Below are 24,029 nucleotides of genomic sequence, written 5' to 3' on the forward strand. Positions count from 1 at the left end.
ACCATTAATAAATCGAAGGTGGCCACTATTAGCCGAATTACTGGAAATTTAAGGTCAATTCTAATTATTATTTTATTATTATATGAAGGTTTGATGATCTTATATGATAACGTTAGTATGGTTTTTTTTAACTATCTAAAAATTATTCCATTTGAATTTATTTGGACTTGACATTGATAATTTTACGTATTTGTTAGGTTTCTTAAATTATACAAGTATACTTTAATATACATTTATATGTATTATGAATTTCATGATTAATTAAAAATAATATACACAAATGATAAAATTATTCACGTAAATATGATATATCTTTCAAATTTAAAGAATATAACTAAAATAATAAAATAAAATTATAATATAAATTAATAAAGATATTTATATTATAAAATTTTTTTTATATTAAATATAATTTTAAAATACATTCAATTATAAGATATAAGATTATATATAATTATATTTGCAAAAATATATTTTTTTAAATAATATTTGAGGCAATGATTATAATCAAACTCATGCAACACGCGGATTTTTATATAATTCACATTTAAACAATTAATCTTGAGGGTGACAATGTATCAATCATTAAAGATCCAAAATTTCCATGCTTGAAAACTAAAGAATCTGAATGATTCAATGTCTTTTTAATTTAATGTGTTTTACGTTTTTTTAATATATATGTAATAATAACGCCCAAATATCATAGATTTGTCCATCACATAACTTTTATTAATTAATAATAAAAACTAGCATGCATTTTTCTTTATTTTAATTTATTTTCAATCATACACTTATAAAATTTTCTTTATTTCAATTTATCACCAATGATAAAATAAAATTAATCACAATTATTTGAATTTTCTTTATAAGTTAATAAAGTAGAAACTCAGATAAAATCTTTTAGGTTTTTAAAATGTAAATAATTTAAATAATAATAATGGGAAATATTGACACAATTATAGTACCAGTAATGTTATAGAGAAATATTGACCTGTCTTTATGTTTGTGTAATGTAACACAGTTAATAATTACAAAAACTGGGAAAATACGCTGTTGAAACAAAGGTTATTTTGGGAAGCAATATTGGTAAAAAAAATTATATCGCAAGTTTATCATTGACACCTTTTGATAAAAGAATCCCTTTCAAATTCTAACGGCACCAATTTCCTTTAGCTGTTGTATTTGCAATGACTATCAATAAAAGTCAAGGGCAGACACTCAAACATGTTAGAGTATATCTACCACAACCAATGTCCGCTCATGGACAACTATATATTGTCTTATCAAGGTTACTTCAAAAAAAAATTGAAGATATTGGGGACTAATGATGAATGTGAAGATATAGATACAACATCAAATGTAGTTTACAAAGAAATACTTAATAATATTATTTAGTTACTTAATTTTTATTTCTTCAAATTTATACATTTTAAATTATCATAAAATTTTATTTTTTAATTTATTAACTTTCACATTAAATAATTAAAAGTATAATTGCAAATATAGACTATATGACCTACAAAATAATTTTATATGCAAATAACAAATAAATATCAATTATTATAAAAAATTATTTCTAATATACCCGTGCGAAGCACGGGTCGGTAATCTAGTTATAGATAAAAAGATACATGATGCGAATAAATGATAACTTGAAAAACGCGTTTCTGATCATTAATCAATGCTTTACTATACACAATGTTTTGCTATACACAATGTTATGACAATTTACTTGAAAGAGTGCTACTTGAAAAAATAGTACTACAACTTTACATTTAACTACCTGTCATAAAACTAAACTAAAGGGAAAGATGGACAAATGGACCAAGCTATAAGATGGAATTTTAAATACAAATGATGATTTGTGAATTGCTATAAAAACAATTAGCTAGAACTGTCAGTATCCACAAAAGACCTTGTAAATAGGAGAGCTGATCCATTAACCCCTCGAAGAATTAGCAGCCTTGAGTCCACATAAGTTCCACACACAACCTTTGACAGATCAAATAATTCAGGGGGGATTTGTGTTCTTAGTTCTTGAAGAACATTTTTTGCTGTATCAATGTTTTGATTTAAAGGATCGTCAAGATTCATTGTCACATCAAGATCACCAGATGCAAGCTTGGCTGCAGGGAGACTTGATGGAAACTCCTTGAAAGGAGTTATTTTTCTCCATTTCTTGCTAGTAAATTTCTGAGCTAAAGCCTCCTCATTGCCGGAAGGGCCAAAGGAGAGCTTCTCAGAGATATTGTCTTGCTTCAGATATAACCGTCTCCCAGCTGTTAGTGTGAATGAAGAGCTCACCTGCACTCTTCCTCTTTTACCAGCTTTGTCATGAGGCCAGTCCTGACCAATCATGACTCTGAATCCAATGTCAGTGACGAAGGAAAGGTTTGACTTCAACATTGATTCTCTTTTAACAGTTAAATGCAAATCTCCAACTAGTACACGGACTGTAGGTTGTCGAAGAGTCAGCCCAACATGCTTCCCAGTGCAGTACAATAGACGCCATTTGCCTGGAAGCAGCTCCAGCCAATTCTGGACACAATAGTAATGGCAAATAAGTCGGCATAACATTAGGAATAAAATCTTGAGTTGTGTTTTTGTGATTGTTTTCATTGGCCATTCATGTTTATTGTGAGTAGTCGTGTTTTTGTGATTGTTTTCATTGGCCATTCATGTTTATTATGAACTTGCAACGATGGGTTTTTCATGAATCGCATATATTAGTTTGTGACTTCTTTTATCTTGGGAGCCATGGGCTTGAGACTCAATGCAATATTCTTACCTCTTTTACAGATGGGTTCACATAGAAACACCAGGTGCATTTGTGGAGCCTTTGTGGCTTTGTGCTACAAGTCTACCCAAGTTTACAAATAAACAAGTTTTTACATGACGCGAGTTAACTCAATTGTGATACATAGAAGAATTACATGATTTATTGATTTTACAATTTAATTCTAGAGCAACCATGAGAAGAATATCCAAGGCTCTTGGGCGTAAGTACTTTATTTTAGTGATTGCAAAAATGGAACTCTTTCAAAGAAATCCATTGTACGAGCAACAATATCAGGAAAAACCTACGAAAAAGTTAACTCACGAATTACCTTTGGCTTTGGATTAGGATTCAACATCTCCAACAAGTCAATGAAGTGGGCAAGCCTACTGCGCTAAAACATAGAAAATACCCATAAGTCGAATGCTATAGCATATCTATCGCATTTATTTAAATATACAGATGTAACTTTAGTAAGGAAAAACTTGATGATATCAGACACCAACAAATATACAAAAATGTCCTAATACAAGCACGGGTACTCAAAATGTAACAGAAACACATTGCAGGTATGATGCCACCCTTGGATAAATGAATACCTGAGGCTGACGATAAATGTACTCCTCACTAATACGCATTGCAGTACAACCCAGACCCCATCTGATAATATCCATTGATGGGACTACTCGCCATCTTGGCCCACAAAGGAATGGGTGCCTTAGAGCATCCAAACAACTGTATAGTAGTTCACATGGTTAACACCAGTAGTTTTTCAATCTGGGTCAAATCAAACTAATATATCTAATCCAATTCAATTTGTCTTTTGAAAATTGTTTGAGAAACTAGTTACATGTTTTCCAAAAGATCAACCTCGTGGAATATCAAAGAAATTCGAACGCTTCTCTTATGATTTTTTTGTATCTGCATTTTCTTCTTCCACACTACAGTTTTTAATTTTTAAAATCTCGACATATTTGCAAGATAATCACAGCTCAATGTAGGGGAATAAATTAACAAATTTTTCACATTTCAAATAGGTAGATACTGCTTCAAGGCATACCTTATCCTCTCAGAAGGTTTGGTTGCAAGCAATAAAGATAAAAGGTGCCAACCAGCACCCCAGTTCCTATCAAGCATCTAGAAGAAAATAACATTAAAAAAAGCATTAAACGTTCTCAAAACAAGAATGGAACTCAAAATACCATGCCTGAAGAAGCGTAGTCGTATACTTACTTGTAAGCCAGCATTTCCATATGGAGAATTTCTACCAAGGATTTCCAGCATAAGCTGTCGCAAACAAGAAGGATCATTCCCCTGAAGTTTGATGTAGCCAGAATTATCATTAGAAAATTCACATCATTGCATGACCCGATTTATCATCTATTTCACTAAGCTTGAGGCACATCTATCTACATATTTGTTAGGGTAACTTTGATTATCTTTGACTTTTTAGTTTTGGTTTCAATATATCCTTGTATATTATGACTTGTTTCCATATTTAATTTGAATTATCAGTTCTACTACTTAATATCTTATTATGGTAATATCAGAAATGTAATCAAAAAGCTAATTTGAGGGTGAATGTCCACTTACAGTAGACCTAGAAATAGTGTTTCCCAAGTAAACTACTACCGATCATGGCCATTTAATTTAACCGTTAATTTAGTACTTTCTCAAAAGACCATTTATTTCAACAGAAGAATCTTCTAATTTTCATGATAATGGTTTATGTCATGCTATAAACGAACATGCGTAAATGAACAGCTTACAGAAAACGGGTAAAATAAACAAATTATTTAGGTTTTAGTTTGTATGAGAGGCATAATATAGATAAGAAGGCATCCTGAGGCACTTCCTTCATAGTCTATAAACCACTTTTTAAACAAACAAGGAGCTAAAACTAAATAAGAGATAAACTTGCCGTACCTTTGTGAGGAACGATTTGAACTTTGCAAAGATCAAAGGATCCATAAGTTCTCCCATTACCATTTTTGCCATTATGAAACCCACACATCTTTGCAACAAAGAAAATCAGGTATCAAAAAGATTATATAGCTGCACGCAAACTTCACCGACAATTTCCTAAGCTATACCTCATGTCAAATGCAATCATCATTTGTCGCCTGTCCATGTTTTCCATTGAGCCACTATTTGAACCATCCTCGCAAAAGTCAGCAGCATTTCCCAGAATACCTACCTGTTAAGTAAACACTTCAGGTCAAGCCAAGCATGAGAGGAAAGGTTGACCTAACCATACATGAAGAAACACCAAATATTGATATATAGTAACTTGGATTCCATAGATCACACATTAAAAGCTAAGAATTATCAGTGCGGTGGAAATTATCATCAAACAAGTATCTGCCATCATCATATATCCTATCAATCTATCTTTCCCTTCATACAGTCTTTTGCATTTCGTATCAGGTAATCGATTTTAGCAAATCCAGAACTATCACAGTATATTTGTTTCCTATAATGTAAAACAACAGAAATGTTCCAAGTCCAACTGACTATATAAGTAAATTTCTAGGTTTTTCTGTGACTACAGCACAGGCGATGCATAAAACCTTCTCTAGGATCAGCCAGGCCGCAAAGGTAACCCATACTCTACATAAAAAACAGAAAAATGAATGAAGAGAAGACATGATTATATTTACAACAGAATGACAGTGCTTACTTTGATATGTCGATCTATTGGGCTTATATGCACATTTTCCAGCCTCAACTCTGTATGGGCAAGACCATGACTATGCAGGTAATTTACCTGAAGTAAATAAACCATAATAGAAAATATGATTCCGCTTGTTGCTGGGCAAGCACTTGAGCACTTAAGATAAAAAATAACTTCCATAAAAGAAAAAATTAAAGTTGGAATTTCTTCAAACATACTCCAATTAGAAGATCTCTCATCAACATTCGAATAAGACGCAATTGCCTAGAAATTGCAGGACCTCCAGTTGTGTCTTCTCCTACCTTCCTAACAGACTCTTCGTCCAATGCAAGAGTGGCCTCTAAAGTTTGAAGCCAATCTGACTGTTGAAGCCAGTGTCTCAAAGAAAAACTACCATGATACTGACAGGAAAAAGAATTGAAGCAAAAAGAACATTAGTTGCTTTTTCATGCAAAGGGGCAGAAAGACTCAAGTAGACAAAAGATTCAGAACAAGAAGTAATCAAACATATATAAAAGAATTAAAATAGTGAAAGTTATTTAGGTTAAGACCTACCCCATGTACTAGGATGAATGAACCACTATCACCACTTGCAGGCAAAGAGATATACCCAAGAACTTGCATTGAGTAAGAATGATATAAAAGTTTACGGCGAACCAGCTTCTTCAACACCTAAAAGATGCCGACAAAAATTGTGAACAGACATGAACTAAACAAAATTGAGATGCTACAAGGTCAACATACCTCTATTGCTCGTTTTCCTCGACGTTGAGCTTGGGTACTATAAAGCTGTCTAAGTATAACTCGTGTGTTATACAAAGGGCTGCAGAGGATAAGGTCATAAAACAAATAAATACAGATACCCTGATCAAAACTAATCATATAAACTGAGCCAAACAAAGAAACATCTTACCTACCACTATCCTTCACCTCCCCTTCAAAAACCACCTCATCCGCCTATATCAAAACTTAATCAATGAGAAAAAACAGCATTAAAAAAACCTAATCCAGTCGTGTCACATTGTAAAGTTATTTAGATTTCATACCCTTCCACCAAGGCCAATGCTAACATGATCTAAAACCTTAAAATCCGACATTTTGAACCTTACAACATGATCAGTTTCCTCCTCCAAGCAAACGGAAAAGGCGCTGAGATCCTCTTCATGTGATTCCATGGAAGAAGCAGATGCAGCTCCATGTAATGATGAACTGCATACTCCTTTGTGCTTTCTCTTGCCTTCATTAGATGATTGTCTATGTCTAGCGAAATGCAGAGGAACAGGTAAAACAAACAAATTTCTATGCGAATAAGCTAGGCTATTACTCTCCAGAATTGGGTATGGCCCAGTTCTACACAGTGCCATTGATCAAACCTATGATAGACAAATAAAATAAAAAAGTATTTATCAGCAAATATACTCACAGGATCCATCAATAACATTTTGAAACTAGGTGAGAAATAAAAGCAAACAGTTGGCGAAATTCAAATCAAAATTGAGGAACGTTACGACCAGAAAAGTATAAACAAGCACTTAGAATGGTTACAATTGAAGACATGGAAAGAGAGAAAATAATTACCAGAATGAGAAAGGAGAAGAACAAGTGTTGATTCATGTAGAATTGTAATAGAAATAATATAGAAAATTGAAGGAAGCGTGCGTGTGAGAGTTGCGTGCGACAGAACGCAGGAACGTTTTGGCACGAGTTTATCGCGCGTCAACGTCTGCCTCTCTAAATATCTATGTTTTATCCATAATAACAACAAAAGTATGCCTTTTCTTGCTTTCGACAATGTTCAAGAAAATTGGTGTGCTTGAATATGATGTAAGTTTAGAAGGTGATTGAATAATAGATTAAAATCATTTCTTACTTATGTTTAGATTTTTTTTAGGTTAAATTAAACTTTTGGTCCTCTCTTTTGGTTTAGTCATAGTTTTATTCTCTCAATTTTATTTTTAAACAGTTTAGATTTCTCATCTTAGTTTTTGACTAAAATATACTTATGTCTCAATTTTTTTAATACGTATTATATTATTTAATTTCAACTCATTTATAAATAACAAAACATAATTTACTTATGTTAATATAATTTTTAAAATGAAAGGGCAGGATATTTGTAGTCATAGTTCAAGCTTATCGTTAAAATCGTAGTTGTGGGTAAATCTTTTGTTCATCTTCGTTCTAAGCTCTTCACCTTCTATTCGTTTCAAATCTCTGTCCTTCTCTTCATCCATTTTCTTTGCTTCAAATCATTGTCTATGTTTCAAACTGTCATGGGTTCTGAGTCTGTTCAAATATCAGGTTATTCTATTTATTCTAGGAGGAAAAATATGCATTGTTAATGTGGCTTAGAATCATCACTCGTAACTGCATGGACATCTCAAATTCCAGACCGTTCACAGGAAGTGATTAACTCACTATTGAAGAAGAAATATGGTTTAACTAATAAGATTGAAGATGACCTCAAAAAGAAGATGAAGATTTTGGTTATTTTATTGGTTTTTTCTTGGGTTTTGATCATCATATTGATCACAACAAACTTGATTGGATTATGTAATTTTGTTGAAATTAGGTATTTATGTAATGGTAATATCACTGTAATGAGGTTTTGATGTAATGTTAGTGTCAAATTACTCTATTAAGTTATGTTAAAATTGAATGTAATGTTACTGTCAAATTGAAATTATGTTCAATTTAGGTATTGATGTAATGTAATGTTTCTGCCAATTTGAAATTATGTAATGAAATTATGTTAAAATTGAAAGTAATGTTACTGTCAAATTATGTTCAAATTACTTTATTGGGGTATGTTAAATTTTAATGTAATGTTACTGTCAAATTGAAATTATGTATAATAGTTATGTATTGATGTAATGTAATGTTTCTGTCAAATTGAAATGCAATGTTATGTTGAAGTTAGGCTGAATATAATGCAATGTTATGAAACTATCAGATTTTGTTTCTATCATTACTTGTTAACTCACGTTAACATAAATAGGTACAAAAAAGTGGTTTCACCATTACACTAAAATTGGTTTCACAATAAAAATGTGGTCCATTACACAAAAAGTTGTTTCAACAAAAAAACAATATTTTACTACATATTCAATCAAATAGTCTCTCGAGTTTGTGGCATTTGTGATCCTTGTGTCAACATAGTTGGTGATTCCTTTGTCTTCCTTTGCTTCTTAGCCTTGTTACTACCTGTTGCTAATTGTCGATCCGCCGCTACTTTCCCTTTGCAAGTTCTTAAGTTGTGTCCTAATTTCCCGCAACTTTTACACTTAACTGTGGTCAAATTCCTTGGTAGTACAATGTTGGAAGTTAGTCCATTATTAGCCTTGTTTATTTTCTTCTTGGGTCTACTCGGAGCTCTTCTCATAACCGGTGGATTAATCATTTCTCCATTAGTTGCAGGTCATAGTCTTGGTCTATTAGATGTCAGCATAATATACAAGTACGTGGCCAAAAAACTTGATTTCCTGTTGAAAAAATCCTAGTTTAGTTTAGCATAAGATGTATGTACCAATATGTATGCTTTTTTAGTTTAGTCATGTTATATATATATATATATATATATATATATATATATATATATATATATATATATATATATATATATATATATATGTGTGTGTGTGTGTGTGTGTGTGCGCGCGCGCGCGCGCGCGAGTGCGCAAATAGTTCAGCCAGTATGTATGCTATTTTAGTTTAGTCCTGCTATATGTTATAAAATGTTATAAAGTCCTGCTATGTACCACTATGTATAAAAAAATGTATGTTATATGTTATAAAATGCTATAAAGTCTTGCTAAAGTCCTGCAATATGTATGTTATCAGTTCTGCTATGTACCAAAAGGTACCAATATGTTATCAGTTCTGCTATAAACAAACTAAAAATTAGGTTTCAAATGTACCTTGTGCATCCCACATCCATAGAACCTCTGCCCTGGATTTTGAGATGTCCACGCAGTTACGAGTGGTGATTCAAAGGCACACTAACAGTGCATCTTTCTTCTCCTAGAATGAGTAGAATAACTTGATATTTGAACAGACTCATAATCTATAACAGCAAAAAGGGTCGGCCCAACAACACGTGTATTAGAGCCGATATGGATGCTCATGAAAAAATGAAAAAGAAAGTGTAGCATATGTCGTCAGGTCAGACACAATAGAAATAATTGTCCTAATCATGGAACAACTTCCACCAATCAATAATTGTATGTTCTATTTGTAATATCTTTTGTAGAAATCAACTGGACTTTACTTATTCGTGAAACATATTTATTACAACTAAACAAACACAAACAACACTGAAACAATAACATAAACAACACTTAAATTACAACAACACAAACAACACTGAAACAACAACACAGACAATAAATAGCATCATTGATACAACAATATTTTTAGGAAATCACAACCATCAAAATAATGTCTTTTGATCCATGCATCATGACACAGACATCAATTGTGAATACAAGACCACACTCACAAAGATGTTTTTGATTCATGGCAAACTCAACAAGCATACAAGCAACAAGGCACAAGCAAAAGAACTCAAAGAAAAGCAAGCATTGGTCACTCATGACAGAGCAGGTCGACCTACTATGCATATAGGTCGACTCAACACAAGTAAAATAAGAGGATCTCAGAAAAATAGCAGTCAGGTCGACCTACTCCCAACCCAGGTCGACCTAAAATGAAGAAATTTACATGTCATTCTGCTAGGTCGACCTACACAACAACTAGGTCGACCTAACCTGAGGAAAGGTCCCCAAAACGCATCTGAAGTGGATTCTGGTCGACCTACTTCTTTAACAGGTCGACCTAACTGGGAACAAATATCATTCAAAGGATATGCAGCTCTGTTAGGTCGACCTAAGCACTACAAGAGGTCGACCTAATTGATCAAAAATGCCAAAATTTCTGGTTTTCTTTGCTCCAACAGATAAGCTCTCATATATATTGTCAAAGGTTCATTATTGCTTCTCAACACCAACAACTGAAAGATACACAAAGGCTTCTCATCTTCGTTCTTCATCATCTCCAACACAATTATACATAATCATTCTTGTGTTGAGGGTTAGTGATCGAGTTCGATAACGTCCATGGAACGGAATTGAAGATTCCTAGTGGGTGAAGATTTGTGGGGTTTTTGGTAAATAAAATCTGAGGGTTTTGTCCTCCAAGATAGGTGAATTTTGGGGGGTTTTATCAAGAAGCTTCATCAAGGATCCAGCTGAGTGTGAAGATTGAAGAACAAGTGTTCGAGCAATTCAAGACACTGCAGAAAGGGATCAAAGTGAAGCTCTTGGAAGACCTTAATCTGGCTCAAGATTAAGGGGGAAGAAGATTTCAAAGGATCGACAAATTTGGTTTATTGTTTATCGCTTTGTTATCTTCTTTGTATAAACTGCTTTCAACATTAATGGAAGATTTCCCAATTTCAATTTGGAATTGGGGGCAGACGTAGTCGTAGCGAGGACGAACGACGAACTGCCTGAACAAATATCGTGTTCTTGTCGCTTTTATCTTTTCATTTAAGTTCTGTTCATATTTGGTTATAATTGCAAATTGATCAACGATTCGAGTGTTAAAATTGTGAATTAAGAACTTGTATAAACATCACAATTCATCACACATTGAATTACTATCAATTTGATCATTATCACCAAGTGTTTGTGTTTTTGCTTCTTTCACTATTACTGCATCGCAAACACCGTTCATCATATAAGAAGTTAATCGATTTTCATTAGAGCGACATATTGATTCTATAGGGTATTCTCTTATCGTTTATCTCAAGCTGTTTAGTGGTTTTAACACATATATAATCGTTTCAATAGTGGTCCGGAATAGACGCGAGTCGATTCAGAACCACTTTCGCTTAAAGTTCAATTAACTCCGAAAAACTCTGTGAGATCTATTCACCCCCCCTCTGGATCCTTAGGCCAGCGTCTAACAAGTGGCATCAAGAGCTCTGGTTTATTCCGTGCTACGTGAAACACTTATTGGAAAGATGGCTTCTGGACCTAAAGGGGCTCACAATAGAGCTCCAGTTTTCAACAGTGAAAACTATGGCTATTGGAAGGATTGTATGTGTGTTCACATCAATGCAATTGATAGGAACATCTGGACAGCTATTGTCAATGGTCCCTTTCAGATCACCATGACAAATGCAGCTGGTGCAGTTGTTCCAAAACCAGAAAATACTTGGGATGCTGAAGATGAAAAGAGATATGGATACAATTGGAAAGCGAGAAACATTCTAATCTCAGCTCTAGGAGTTGATGAATACTATCGCGTTTCCCATTGTAGATCCGCTAAAGCTATGTGGGACACATTGCAAGTTGCCCACGAGGGAACGGATGATGTCAAACTAGCTAGAATCAATACGTTAACTCAAGAATTCGAACTCTTCCACATGGAAGATGGTGAATCCATCGAAAACATGCAGAAGAGATTCGTTCACTTGAAAAATCATTTAAATTCTCTTGATAGACCTGTTTCCAATGCAGTTGCTACTAACAAAATCTTAAGATGTTTGAACAGGGAATGGCAACCCAAGGTTACAGCAATAAAGGAGGCAAATGATCTAAACACCTTAGACATTACCACTCTCTTTGGTAAACTAGAGGAACATGAACAACACCTTAAATGCCTTGACATGCATGAGAAAAGGGCAAAGAAAGAGAAGAACATGGAGAAAGAGGTAGAGAAGAAGTCAATAGCTCTAAAGGCTTCAAGTTCCAAGACCTCAAGACAAGAGCTAGAGGATAGTGATACAAGTGATGACGAAGACTCCGATGATGAGGAAATGGGACTGTTTGTGCGAAGATACAACAAATATCTAAAGAAAAATGGAACAAAGCATTCTGAAAAAGGCTTGATCAACTATAGAAAGCAATCAAACAAGTTCAAACAAGATGACAACAACAAAGGAAAAATCAAAGGCCCTTGCTTTAATTGTGGGAAAGTCGGTCACTACAAACCAGATTGTCCATATCTTAAGAAGGAAAAAGAGAAGAACCAAAGCAAAGGTCATAACAAATCTAAAAGAGCCTACATAGCATGGGAAAGTGATTCATCTAGTGAAAGCTCATCAAGCGATGAAGAAGAATCAACAAACTTATGCCTTATGGCTCATCAACACAAGAAAAAGAAAGTTGTAAGTCATCTTAAACCTGAACTCATAGATAAGGTATCTCATTCTCAACTAAAACTTGCTTTTGAAGAATTACATAGAGATGCAATTGAAGCTTTCAAACTTTTGGCCTCAAATAAGAAAATCTTTTCATATCTTGAATCAAAAGTTGAGAAAACCGAAAAGGATATGGAAGCTTTAAAACAATCTATGCTAGACATTCAAAAGGATAAAGTTGAAATAGATCCTACATCATGGTTTGGTTGTGAGACATGTCACATTTGGCAAAAAGAAGTGAGAGATCTAAAAGCCAAATTAGACAAGGCTCTACAACCAAAAGTGACTTTTGCGGTTGATCCAAATAAGTTCAAAAGATCGTATACTCCTTTATATAGTAAATACGCTTTTGTACCAAAAGTATCAACTAGCAAAACAGCATATTCTCATCATATTACCTGTCATTATTGTTGCAAAAAGGGTCATACCATTGAAAAATGCAAATTTAGGAGGATTTTAGTTCCTAAAGGAGTATTTCAATGGTTGCCCAAGTGCAACAAATTATGTACTCACTACCAAGGACCCAATGAAAATTGGGGACCTCACTCTCTAAATTAATTTTGCAGGAAAAGTGTCTTGACATTGCCGAAAGGTTGTGGTTCCTTGATAGCGGATGTTCAAGACACATGACGGGAGACATATCTCTTTTCGTTAAGTTTCACGCAAAGAAAAAGGGGTATGTCACCTATGGAGATAACAATCGGGGAGCCATACTTGGTAAAGGAAGTGTAGGTAACCCCTCTACCACAACTATAACTGATGTACTGCTAGTAGAAGGCCTTAAGCATAATCTTTTAAGTATAAGTCAATTGTGCGACAAAGATTTTAAAGTAATGTTTACAAATTCTGGCTGCACAATAGAACATACTAAGAAAAGAGACATTATGTTTAAAGGCTTAAGAGTAAACAACATCTATATGCTAAACTTAGATGAGGTATCTAAGTCTAGTACCAAGTGTCTAATTGCTCTAGGCGAAGACTCGTGGCTTTGGCATAGACGTCTCGCCCACATAAATTTTGACTTACTTAATAAAGTTGTCACAAAAGATTTAGTAATCGGCTTACCTAAAATGAAGTTTTCAAAAGATCATCTATGTGATGCTTGTCAAAAGGGAAAGCAAACAAAAATCTCTTTTAAATCAAAGAACGTGGTTTCAACATCACGCCCTCTTGAACTACTTCACATGGATCTTTTTGGCCCTTCAAGGACTAAAAGCATAGGTGGAAACATCTATGGTTTTGTCATTGTCGATGATTACTCTAGATTTTGTTGGACAACCTTTCTACCTAGTAAGGATCAAACTTTTCCAACTTTCACACAATTTGCAAGATTATGTCAAAATAAAATGAGCACCAAAATAGTTGCAATTCGAAGTGATCACGGTGGAGAGTTTGAAAACTATCTTTTTGAAAAATACTGTGATAAACATGGAATTGAGCATAACTTTTCAGCTCCTAGAACACCACAACAAAATGGTGTAGTTGAACGTAAAAATCGGGTTCTAGAGGAGTTGGCAAGAACAATGCTGAATGAGGGTAGTCTACCTAAGTATTTCTGGGCTGACGCGATTAGCACCGCATGTTATGTCTTGAATAGAATAATAATACGTCCTATACTGAACAAAACTCCCTATGAATTACTAAAAGGTAGAAAACCAAATGTATCTCATCTCTATGTATTCGGTTGCAAGTGTTTTGTCTTGAACAATGGTAAGGATAATCTTGGTAAATTCGATGCTAAAGCTGATGAGGGCATCTTCCTTGGTTACTCACAATCTAGCAAAGCATATCGGGTATATAATAAAAGATTACTTATAGTAGAAGAGTCAGTACACGTGTCTTTTGATGAATCTTATACAAAATATGTCGAGAAAGGTCTTTTGTTTGATGGTGCAGGTCCATCCACTGAAGACATTGTCCAAGATAAGGAAGACGAGAATGAAAATGGTGTAAAGAAAGATGCTATGAAAGAGAAAGATGAGTCTCATGATGAAAATGAAAAGGAAAGCATCTCAAACAATGAAGAACTTCCTAGGGCCTGGACAAATGTGAAAGACCATCCAATTGACAACATAATAGGAGACATCTCAAAGGGCGTTACAACACGCTCAAAGATAAGTAACTTTTGTCATCATTTTGCTTTTGTTTCACAAGTTGAGCCGAAAAACGCTAAGGACGCATTACTTGATGAGCATTGGCTAATGGCCATGCAAGAAGAATTAAACCAATTTAAACGGAATGATGTTTGGGACTTAGTCCCTCATCCGGGAGATCATCAAGTAATAGGCACTAGATGGGTTTTTCGTAACAAACTTGATGAAAACGGCGTTATTACTAGAAACAAAGCTAGATTATTTGCCCAAGGTTACAATCAAGAGGAAGGTATTGATTATGAAGAGACATACGCTCCTGTAGCACGTCTCGAAGCTATTCGCCTCTTACTTGCCTATGCGTGTTCTAAAGACTTCAAACTATTCCAAATGGATGTTAAAAATGCCTTTCTAAATGGCTATATAAATGAAGAAGTCTATGTTGCTCAGCCACCCGGCTTTGAGAATTACATGTATCCAACTCATGTCTATAAGCTGAAACGTGCTCTATACGGTCTTAAACAAGCCCCTCGGGCTTGGTACGAACGTTTGAGCAAATTTCTTCTTAGTCAAGGGTACTCTAGGGGTAAAGTTAACACTACTCTCTTTATTAAAAGAAAAGATAAAGATGTACTCTTAGTCCAAGTTTATGTAGATGATATTATATTTGGGTCGACTAATGCAAAACTTGTCAAAGATTTTTCTAAGCTTATGCAGAGTGAATTTGAGATGAGTCTCATGGGTGAGCTAAATTTCTTCCTTGGCCTACAAATCAAGCAACTCAGTCATGGAACGTTTGTAAGTCAAACTAAATACTGTACAAAGCTGCTCAAAAGATTTGGAATGAGTGAAGCGAAGGAGATTGACACACCTATGGCAACAAATACTAACCTAGACAAAGATGAGAAAGGTAAAGAGGTTGATGTGAAATTGTACCGAGGCATGATAGGTTCACTATTGTATCTTACTGCCTCAAGACCAGACATTATGTTTAGTGTGTGTATGTGTGCAAGATATCAATCTTGTCCAAAAGAATCTCACTTAAAAGCTGTCAAAAGAATTTTGCGATATTTACGTGGAACTACTACATATGGTATATGGTATCCAAAGGGAAATGAGTGCTATTTGGTAGGATTCTCCGACTCAGATTTTGCTGGCTGCAAATCCGATAGAAAAAGCACCAGTGGAACATGTCATCTATTCTCAAATTCATTAATAAGTTGGCATAGCAAGAAACAAGTATCGGTTGCATTATCTACTGCTGAGGCAGAATATGTAGCTGCCGGAAGCTGCTGTGCGCATATATTATGGCTCAAGCAACAACTTCTTGACTTTGGTATTAAGCTTGATCGTATACCTATCATGTGCGACAACACAAGTGCCATAAACCTGAGTAAAAATCCTGTCTTACACTCACGAACCAAGCATATTGAAATAAGGCATCACTTCCTAAGAGATCATGTAGAAAAAGGAGACGTTATATTTGAACATGTAGAAAGCAAGAAGCAACTAGCTGACATCTTCACCAAACCTCTAGCAACGGAGCAATACTTCAACATTCGTAGGGAATTAGGGATACTCGATATCTCTAATTTGGGCTAATTACGTTTGTTTTCTCTTAAAGTTATTCCTTTACTTTATATCTATATATTGGTTATTCTCAAGCTAACATTTCTCTTAGTGTAAAGGTAGTTCATTATCAAGCCAGACATCATTCCACATTGACTAAAGGCTTCCACTAAACGGTGACACCTACATATTGAGAAGGCGGGTAACGTGATTGTTGTTCACTTCCAAAAATATCATTGATGCTATAATATGCTATCAATTAACATGCTTATAGTGACTTCATACATATATCTCTCTTGCTCATGTCTGTGTTTCATTTTAAATCATAGTATATCATATTCTAAACATACAAGCAAGTAACTAGACATAAACACATCTCATATTGAGCATTTTCACAGTTTTTGGGAATTTAGGTCGACCTAATCTGCCTCTGAGTCGACCTACACAAGTCATTTTTCAGCATACCAACTAAAATGCCCAGTTACGTCGACCTACCCTTCTTTTAGGTCGACCTAATCTGCATTTTTTTTAAAGGCATGTCTGTTAGGTCGACCCAGCCCTAAATTAGGTCAACCTACTGCTACAAAATTTTCCCAAATTGGGTCTGTTGGTCGACCCGACCCATACCCCTTCATACATAATCATCTCTTTTACCTCATTTGCTCATTTGCACTCCATTTGTACGGCCAACCCTAATTCCTCAAGCACAAAATTTGTCACAAATCTTCCTTCGCACTCTCCTACTCAACAAACATGCCTCCAAAATCAAGAAAGGGAAAGGAAGTTGCTGCTAGTTCATCATCTCAACCGGTAAGTGCTCTTGTTCATCCTGACTGTAGGGAGAATTTTGAGAAGTGGCAGATGAGACGAAAAATTGTTAAGCAATATACCTATGATCCAAATCTTGTCAAAAACATGCATATCCCCGATGTCGCTGATTTGATTGAACATCAAAATATTCATCCCTTAGTGCTATGTGATACTCCGTACTGTGAAAATACTGTCAGGGCTTTCTATGCAGGATTTACAAAAGGGGATGGTTGTAATTTCCGATTCAAAATGGGCTCTAGGTCGCATGTTGTTGACAAACGGGCTTGGATTAGCATCTTTGGTCTCACAATTGTAGGTGATGAATTCTGTATGGAAGACGGGGATGTACCGGGAAACTATGACCATGTGGCCTATATGAAATCTATCCTCAAATACCCTTCCGTCTTTGACAAACCAAATGAAACAATAACAGCCGGTCACCTGAAGCGAGATCCTAGGCTCCTAAATTGGGTCATCTCAAGAATCATTCGACCAAGAGCAGGAGGGTACTCAAGAATTGAACGGAATGAAGTTGTGCTCATGTATCTGCTGCAAAACAGAACGCGTATACATTGGCCTTACTTCCTAGCTGCTAAGTTTCATGAGGTCCAACAGAAAACTACAGCCCTGTGTTATGGATCAATAATTCAAACAATTGTCAACCATTTCGGCATGAGGCTTGATCACTTGCACTACACCAGCATACACCAATCTCAAGAATTCTCACAAACCACCTTGACCCTTATGGGATACCATTGGAATCCAGTTAGGAAAACCTACTATCTCATTCAAAAGGGAACCGGGAAGGTTATTTACAATTATGATGATCCCACGGAGTTTGGAAACAATGCAGGTAATGAAGAAGAAGGACTTGATCAAGACAATGCAAATGATGATGATCACCACATGGAATATGTTGCACAAGATACGGATGCAAATTGGAGTTATGTTCCTCCACAACAAGAGGATATCCCTTGGGGATACACAGCTCCGCCCCCGCCAGATCAAACCAACATCATTTCCATGTTAGAAAATATGCAACTCCTACAACAACAGCACTTCGACACACAGCAGCTCCAATTCCAACAGATGCAACAGCTCCAACAAGATCGCTATGACGAACAACAACGACAATATCACTCGTTGTACAACTTGGTTCAAGACCACAAAAGCGATTTTGAGACATTTGCATCCAACTCGACCCTAAGACAGAATCAGTTTGAAGAAACTGCTCTGCATCGTCATGCCAACATAAGCCAAAGCTTCAACACTCTCAACCTATCTGTGCTGGATCTGTTGGAACAAGTTGAAGAAGATCGCCCTCATACATTTCAAAGAGGAAGAGGAAGAAGAGGCAGGCGTTAGGATGCATTCTCAATCATATCATCATATCATTGCATTTCATCTCATTATCATTATGTTCAATTTCTATATGTTGTCGTACTTTGCTTTTTTTTGTTAATCTCGTGGATTATTATGTATGTTAAAGTGCACCTTTAAACATGTTTGGTTCCTATGTTATAACTATCTACCTTTTATCGATTGTACTATGAATGCTAGCGTTTTATCTATGTTTCTCTCGTTACTCTCCTCTTCTATTTTCTTGTATCTCTTTTGATGTTGTTAAAGGGGGAGATAGATGCTGAGTGTACGGGGGAGCTCAGCTGAGTGTACGGGGGAGCCTTTACCACTTAGTGCCAAAGCTTCTACTACCGGTTTGCCATCATCAAAAATGGGGAGTATGTGAATACAAGACCACACTTACAAAGATGTTTTTGATTCATGGCAAACTCAACAAGCATACAAGCAACAAGGCACAAGCAAAAGAACTCAAAGAAAAGCAAGCATTGGTCACTCATGACAGAGCAGGTCGACCTACTATGCATATAGGTCGACTCAACACAAGTAAAATAAGAGGATCTCAGAAAAATAGCAGTCAGGTCGACCTACTCCCAACCCAGGTCGACCTAAAATGAAGAAATTTACATGTCATTCTGCTAGGTCGACCTACACAACAACTAGGTCGACCTAAACTGAGGAAAGGTCCCCAAAACGCATCTGAAGTGGATTCTGGTCGACCTACTTCTTTAACAGGTCGACCTAACTGGGAACAAATATCATTCAAAGGATATGCAGCTCTGTTAGGTCGACCTAAGCACTACAAGAGGTCGACCTAATTGATCAAAAATGCCAAAATTCCTGGTTTTCTTTGCTCCAACAGATAAGCTCTCATATATATTGTCAAAGGTTCATTATTGTTTCTCAACACCAACAACTGAAAGATACACAAAGGCTTCTCATCTTCGTTCTTCATCATCTCCAACACAATTACACATAATCATTCTTGTGTTGAGGGTTAGTGATCGAGTTCGATAACGTCCATGGAACGGAATTGAAGATTCCTAGTGGGTGAAGATTTGTGGGGTTTTTGGTGAATAAAATCTGAGGGTTTTGTCCTCCAAGATAGGTGAATTTTGGGGGTTTTTATCAAGAAGCTTCATCAAGGATCCAGCTGAGTGTGAAGATTGAAGAACAAGTGTTCGAGCAATTTAAGACACTGCAGAAAGGGATCAAAGTGAAGCTCTTGGAAGACCTTAATCTGGCTCAAGATTAAGGGGGAAGAAGATTCAAAGGATCGACAAATTTGGTTTATTGTTTATCGCTTTGTTATCTTCTTTGTATAAACTGCTTTCAACATTAATGGAAGATTTCCCAATTTCAATTTGGAATTGGGGGCAGACGTAGTCGTAGCGAGGACGATCGACGAACTGCCTGAACAAATATCGTGTTCTTGTCGCTTTTATCTTTTCATTTAAGTTCTGTTCATATTTGGTTACAATTGCAAATTGACCAACGATTCGAGTGTTAAAATTGTGAATTAAGAACTTGTATAAACATCACAATTCATCACACATTGAATTACTATCAATTTGATCATTATCACCAAGTGTTTGTGTTTTTGCTTCTTTCACTATTACTGCATCGCAAACACCGTTCATCATATAAGAAGTTAATCGATTTTCATTAGAGCGACATATTGATTCTATAGGGTATTCTCTTGTCGTTTATCTCAAGATGTTTAGTGGTTTTAACACATATACAACCGTTTCAATAGTGGTCCGGAATAGACGCGAGTCGATTCAGAACCGCTTTCGCTTAAAGTTCAATTAACTCCGAAAAACTCTGTGAGATCTATTCACCCCCCCTCTAGATCCTTAGGCCAGCGTCTAACATCAATGTCATTCTTAACTTCATCCCATTAACGCCGTGATAATTGACGTGCTCGTTCTCAACCTCTGAATTTTTATGATGCTTTCACCAGCTTCGTACTCCTTATCTAACCAGCGCATCAACGACTAGGGGTGGCAAAACGGACCGGGGCCCGCCGGGCCGCCCGCGCACCCGCCAAAAATTGGCGGGTTGGGTTGGGATTTTAGGCTCGCCGCTCGCCAAAGCCCGCCCCGCCAAAACCCGTCGCCCGCCATACCCGCCCCGCCAAAGCCCGCCGCTCGCCAAAACCCACTCCTCCTCCAAAACTCACTCTTTTTTTAGTTAATTCTAGTAATTGCAATTCTTGATGGTTTATTTTATACATTTATTTATAAATATATGTAATATTTTTTAGAGTAAATTTGTTAAAAAATTACTTTTATAAAAAATTGTTTTAAAAAATAAGTGAAAAGTTTAATTAAAAGGTAAAAAAAACATATTAATCTATTAAAAAAATATAAATAAAAATAGGCGGGTAAGCCCGCCGCCCGCCAACCCGCCATCTTGGCGGGGCGGGCATGATTTTGATGCCCATTTTACTTGGCGGGCATGCCCGCCCCGCTCGATTTTTGGCGGGCATAAGGCGGGGCGGGCGGCGGGCGGGGCGGGCGGCCCGTTTTGCCACCCCTATCAACGACCTCTTCAGATGGTCCATGGAATGAATGTTCTAAAATTTCATTTTAATTGGAGGTTTCACAACTAAGAAACAAACATGTCCATCTCTCTTAAAAATCGGCAAAGCTGCCATGACAAAAAAATTGGAGAGAATGTGAGAAAACGGTGGAGAAAATGTGTGAAAAATGAAGGGTGGATTGGGGTATATTTATAGGAAAACCCTAACACATAATAGTCATCCCATATGACTCTTATGTGCAAATTTTATATATAGGTGCCACCCCACCCTAAACACTAATTAGTCTTTTACTTATGCGCCACCTGGGGTGACGCCAACACAAAAATAATTGCACTATGACACCACGGGGGTGGCGCCTATGTGTATGGCTCCCGCCAAACCTGGTAATCCAGGTAAATTGTCTGGAAAATAAGTTTTTTTTTAATATTTTTTAAAAGATGGTTATTTATATTTTTTCTGAAACAAGACCCACGCAAATATGAAGAGTTGGAAGCGATCGTATGGCAAATATAAGAAACATAATGATAAAATTCACCCTTAGAAAACATTCTCACTATTAACATCGGCATCTCCAAATTTACATTATGTTATTTTTTTCTATTATTTACATTTCCACATCACAATAAACATAAAGCCATTTTCTTCCTTAAGATAACAAATCACTGTTATTCCGTATTTAAAATTGTCGGTCTTTTGTGAATACAGTAATTGTAAAACTTACTTTTGTTGCTGACGCAATAATTCTTTTAATTTATCTTCGTGGATTACTTTATTCTGTTGTTTTAGCTTTCATTTTTGGGAATGCGGGCTTCTCTTGAAATAACAACATCTCCCTAAGGATGGCAAGGATTCCCTCATGAGGATCCAATATTTATGATCGTCACGAGGGGCAATAAAGACTCCTTCATGAGTATTGAATGTATGTAATCGCCTCGAGAGGAGGCAAGGACTCCCCCATGAGGATCCAACATGTTTAATAACCTTAAAGGGTGGCAAGAGTTCCCATATAGGGATCCAACATTTACGATCGTCACGAGAGGCGACAAATATTCCTTCTTGAGTATTCAATATATGCAATCACTTCGAGGGGCGGTAATGATTCCTCTAGGAGGATCAAATATGTTTATTAGCCTTAAAGGGCGACAATGATTCCCATATAAGGATCTATCATTAACAATCATCATGAGGGGCGACAAAGACTCCTTCTGAGTATCCAATGTATGTAATCACCTCGAGGGGCGACAATGATTCCTTTGTAAGGATATAACATGTTTGATACCTTTAAAGGGTAATAAGGATTCTCCTATAAGGATTTAACATGAATAATTTCCTTGATGGGAAATCTAGATAAGATCATTTTTCTCCTTAATTCCTTGTAAATAAATTAAATACAGTCCAAATATAACGAAGTGATGGGCCCTATTAAAAACCCTAATGCCACTTTGGCAACACATGAAAAAGAGTGCCCATACGAACAAAATAATATCATCAAATGATCATTACAATTGGCAAAGATTGTAAATCGCTCAAATAAAGCTAAATAGTAAATGAGACTACTCTAAATTAAATGAAACAAGGTTTGATGTCTTAACAACCATCACTTGACCAGACACCATTTCCTAGTGTCATTCGTGTCTACTTGGTATGAAATGGCCATGTATTTATCCACGAGGGCTTCCTTTAGTGGTTTACCTTCCACCTACATGTCAATAATGTTTACCCCTTAGTTATGACCATCTTCAAGTATATGCTTTCTGAAGGAAAACTGCGATACGATATACAGTGAAAAACATTTTTTTCCTTTAGTTGATCCTTACGAATGAACATGATCAGTAATAGAAACAGTTACCTCTTGGGGAGATTAAAACCTTTGATGCAAAAACCGAAGGATTGATCACAAGCGTTAATGAAGAACAACACCTCTACTCAATCCACACGAACAGACAACCTTCAGTCTCAGTGCTAGCTATTATGAATGAAGGTTTTGAATGAGAGAGAATGGGAGAGAAATACGGCCAGAGTTTTACAAACCTAATTTCGTCAAGTATCAAAGCTTATGCACAAGGGGTGTATTTATAGAACCACTTGCATGGGATGCAAGCTAAAAAGTCCAACTTAAGTGCACCACATAATAATAATAATAATAATAATAATAATAATAATAATAATAATATAATAACTACTATTATAATAAATATTTATTATTATTATTATTATTATTATATTTTATAACTATTATATAATAATGATAATAATATCAACTATTATTATATTATATGATGTTCCATATTTCACATAAGTGCACCGTACCTTACGGTGTTTCATAATTCTCTCAAGTATACCGTACCTTACGGTGTTTCTTATTTATTTTATTTCTCATCAATCTGTTCTTATGTGTGTGACCTTGTATGTTCTCACTAGGGGTGGACAACGATTCGGTTTGGTTCGGGTTCGGGCCCAAACCATTGAACCGAGCCAACCCACAGGTGAGAAGTGGAGGCCCAATTTCTGACCATTTTGTCATTCGGTTTTTTCGGCTCAGTTTAATTCGATTCGGTTAACAAACTCGGTTTTTTCGGTTAGAAATTTATTGGGCCATATCGAACTTTAGGCCCAAATTAAAATTAATTGATTTCTTTTTCTGAAACTTTAGCTGGTCATATTAGTTACTGAGTCAATTTAAAATTGTGGCCCAACTTAAAACATTAATTTTTCCTTTAATAAATTTTAAAATATGTAATTGAATTGCTTTCATATCATTTAATATATTTTGATTAAAAACTATTAAATATTGATTAAGCCTAAGTTTTTCTTAAAATTATTTAAAATAAAACATTAAAAAAATATATAGTTAATATAACATATTTAGTTATGTTCAAATCTATAAGGTTCAAATTTGAGAGCATTCAAATTGTGAGAATAATCTTGTTATGTCTAATGTTTGTGATTTGTCCATTCTTTCTCTAACTAGATTTATGCAAAATCTATAAAAAATGATTTGT

At 35.5% G+C, this 24,029-nt stretch overlaps 1 protein-coding gene across 1 annotated transcript; it reads right to left on the reverse strand.

Annotated features, from left to right (window-relative positions):
- Nucleotides 1-1,648: 1,648 nt before the first annotated feature.
- LOC131661307 (probable plastid-lipid-associated protein 14, chloroplastic) lies at nucleotides 1,649-7,251 on the reverse strand. Its single transcript, XM_058930807.1, has 14 exons — nucleotides 7,029-7,251; nucleotides 6,497-6,823; nucleotides 6,364-6,407; nucleotides 6,195-6,273; nucleotides 6,006-6,122; nucleotides 5,669-5,851; nucleotides 5,457-5,543; nucleotides 4,870-4,973; nucleotides 4,703-4,790; nucleotides 4,010-4,090; nucleotides 3,837-3,913; nucleotides 3,376-3,511; nucleotides 3,108-3,170; nucleotides 1,649-2,538 (listed from the first exon to the last, which is right to left on the reverse strand). Exons 2-14 carry the CDS (start codon nucleotides 6,812-6,814, stop codon nucleotides 1,885-1,887), a joined length of 2,031 nt encoding a protein of 676 aa, XP_058786790.1. The 5' UTR covers nucleotides 6,815-6,823; nucleotides 7,029-7,251; the 3' UTR covers nucleotides 1,649-1,884.
- Nucleotides 7,252-24,029: the final 16,778 nt, after the last annotated feature.

Source organism: Vicia villosa, linkage group LG3 (assembly GCF_029867415.1).
Source record: "Vicia villosa cultivar HV-30 ecotype Madison, WI linkage group LG3, Vvil1.0, whole genome shotgun sequence".
NCBI lineage: Eukaryota > Viridiplantae > Streptophyta > Magnoliopsida > Fabales > Fabaceae > Vicia > Vicia villosa.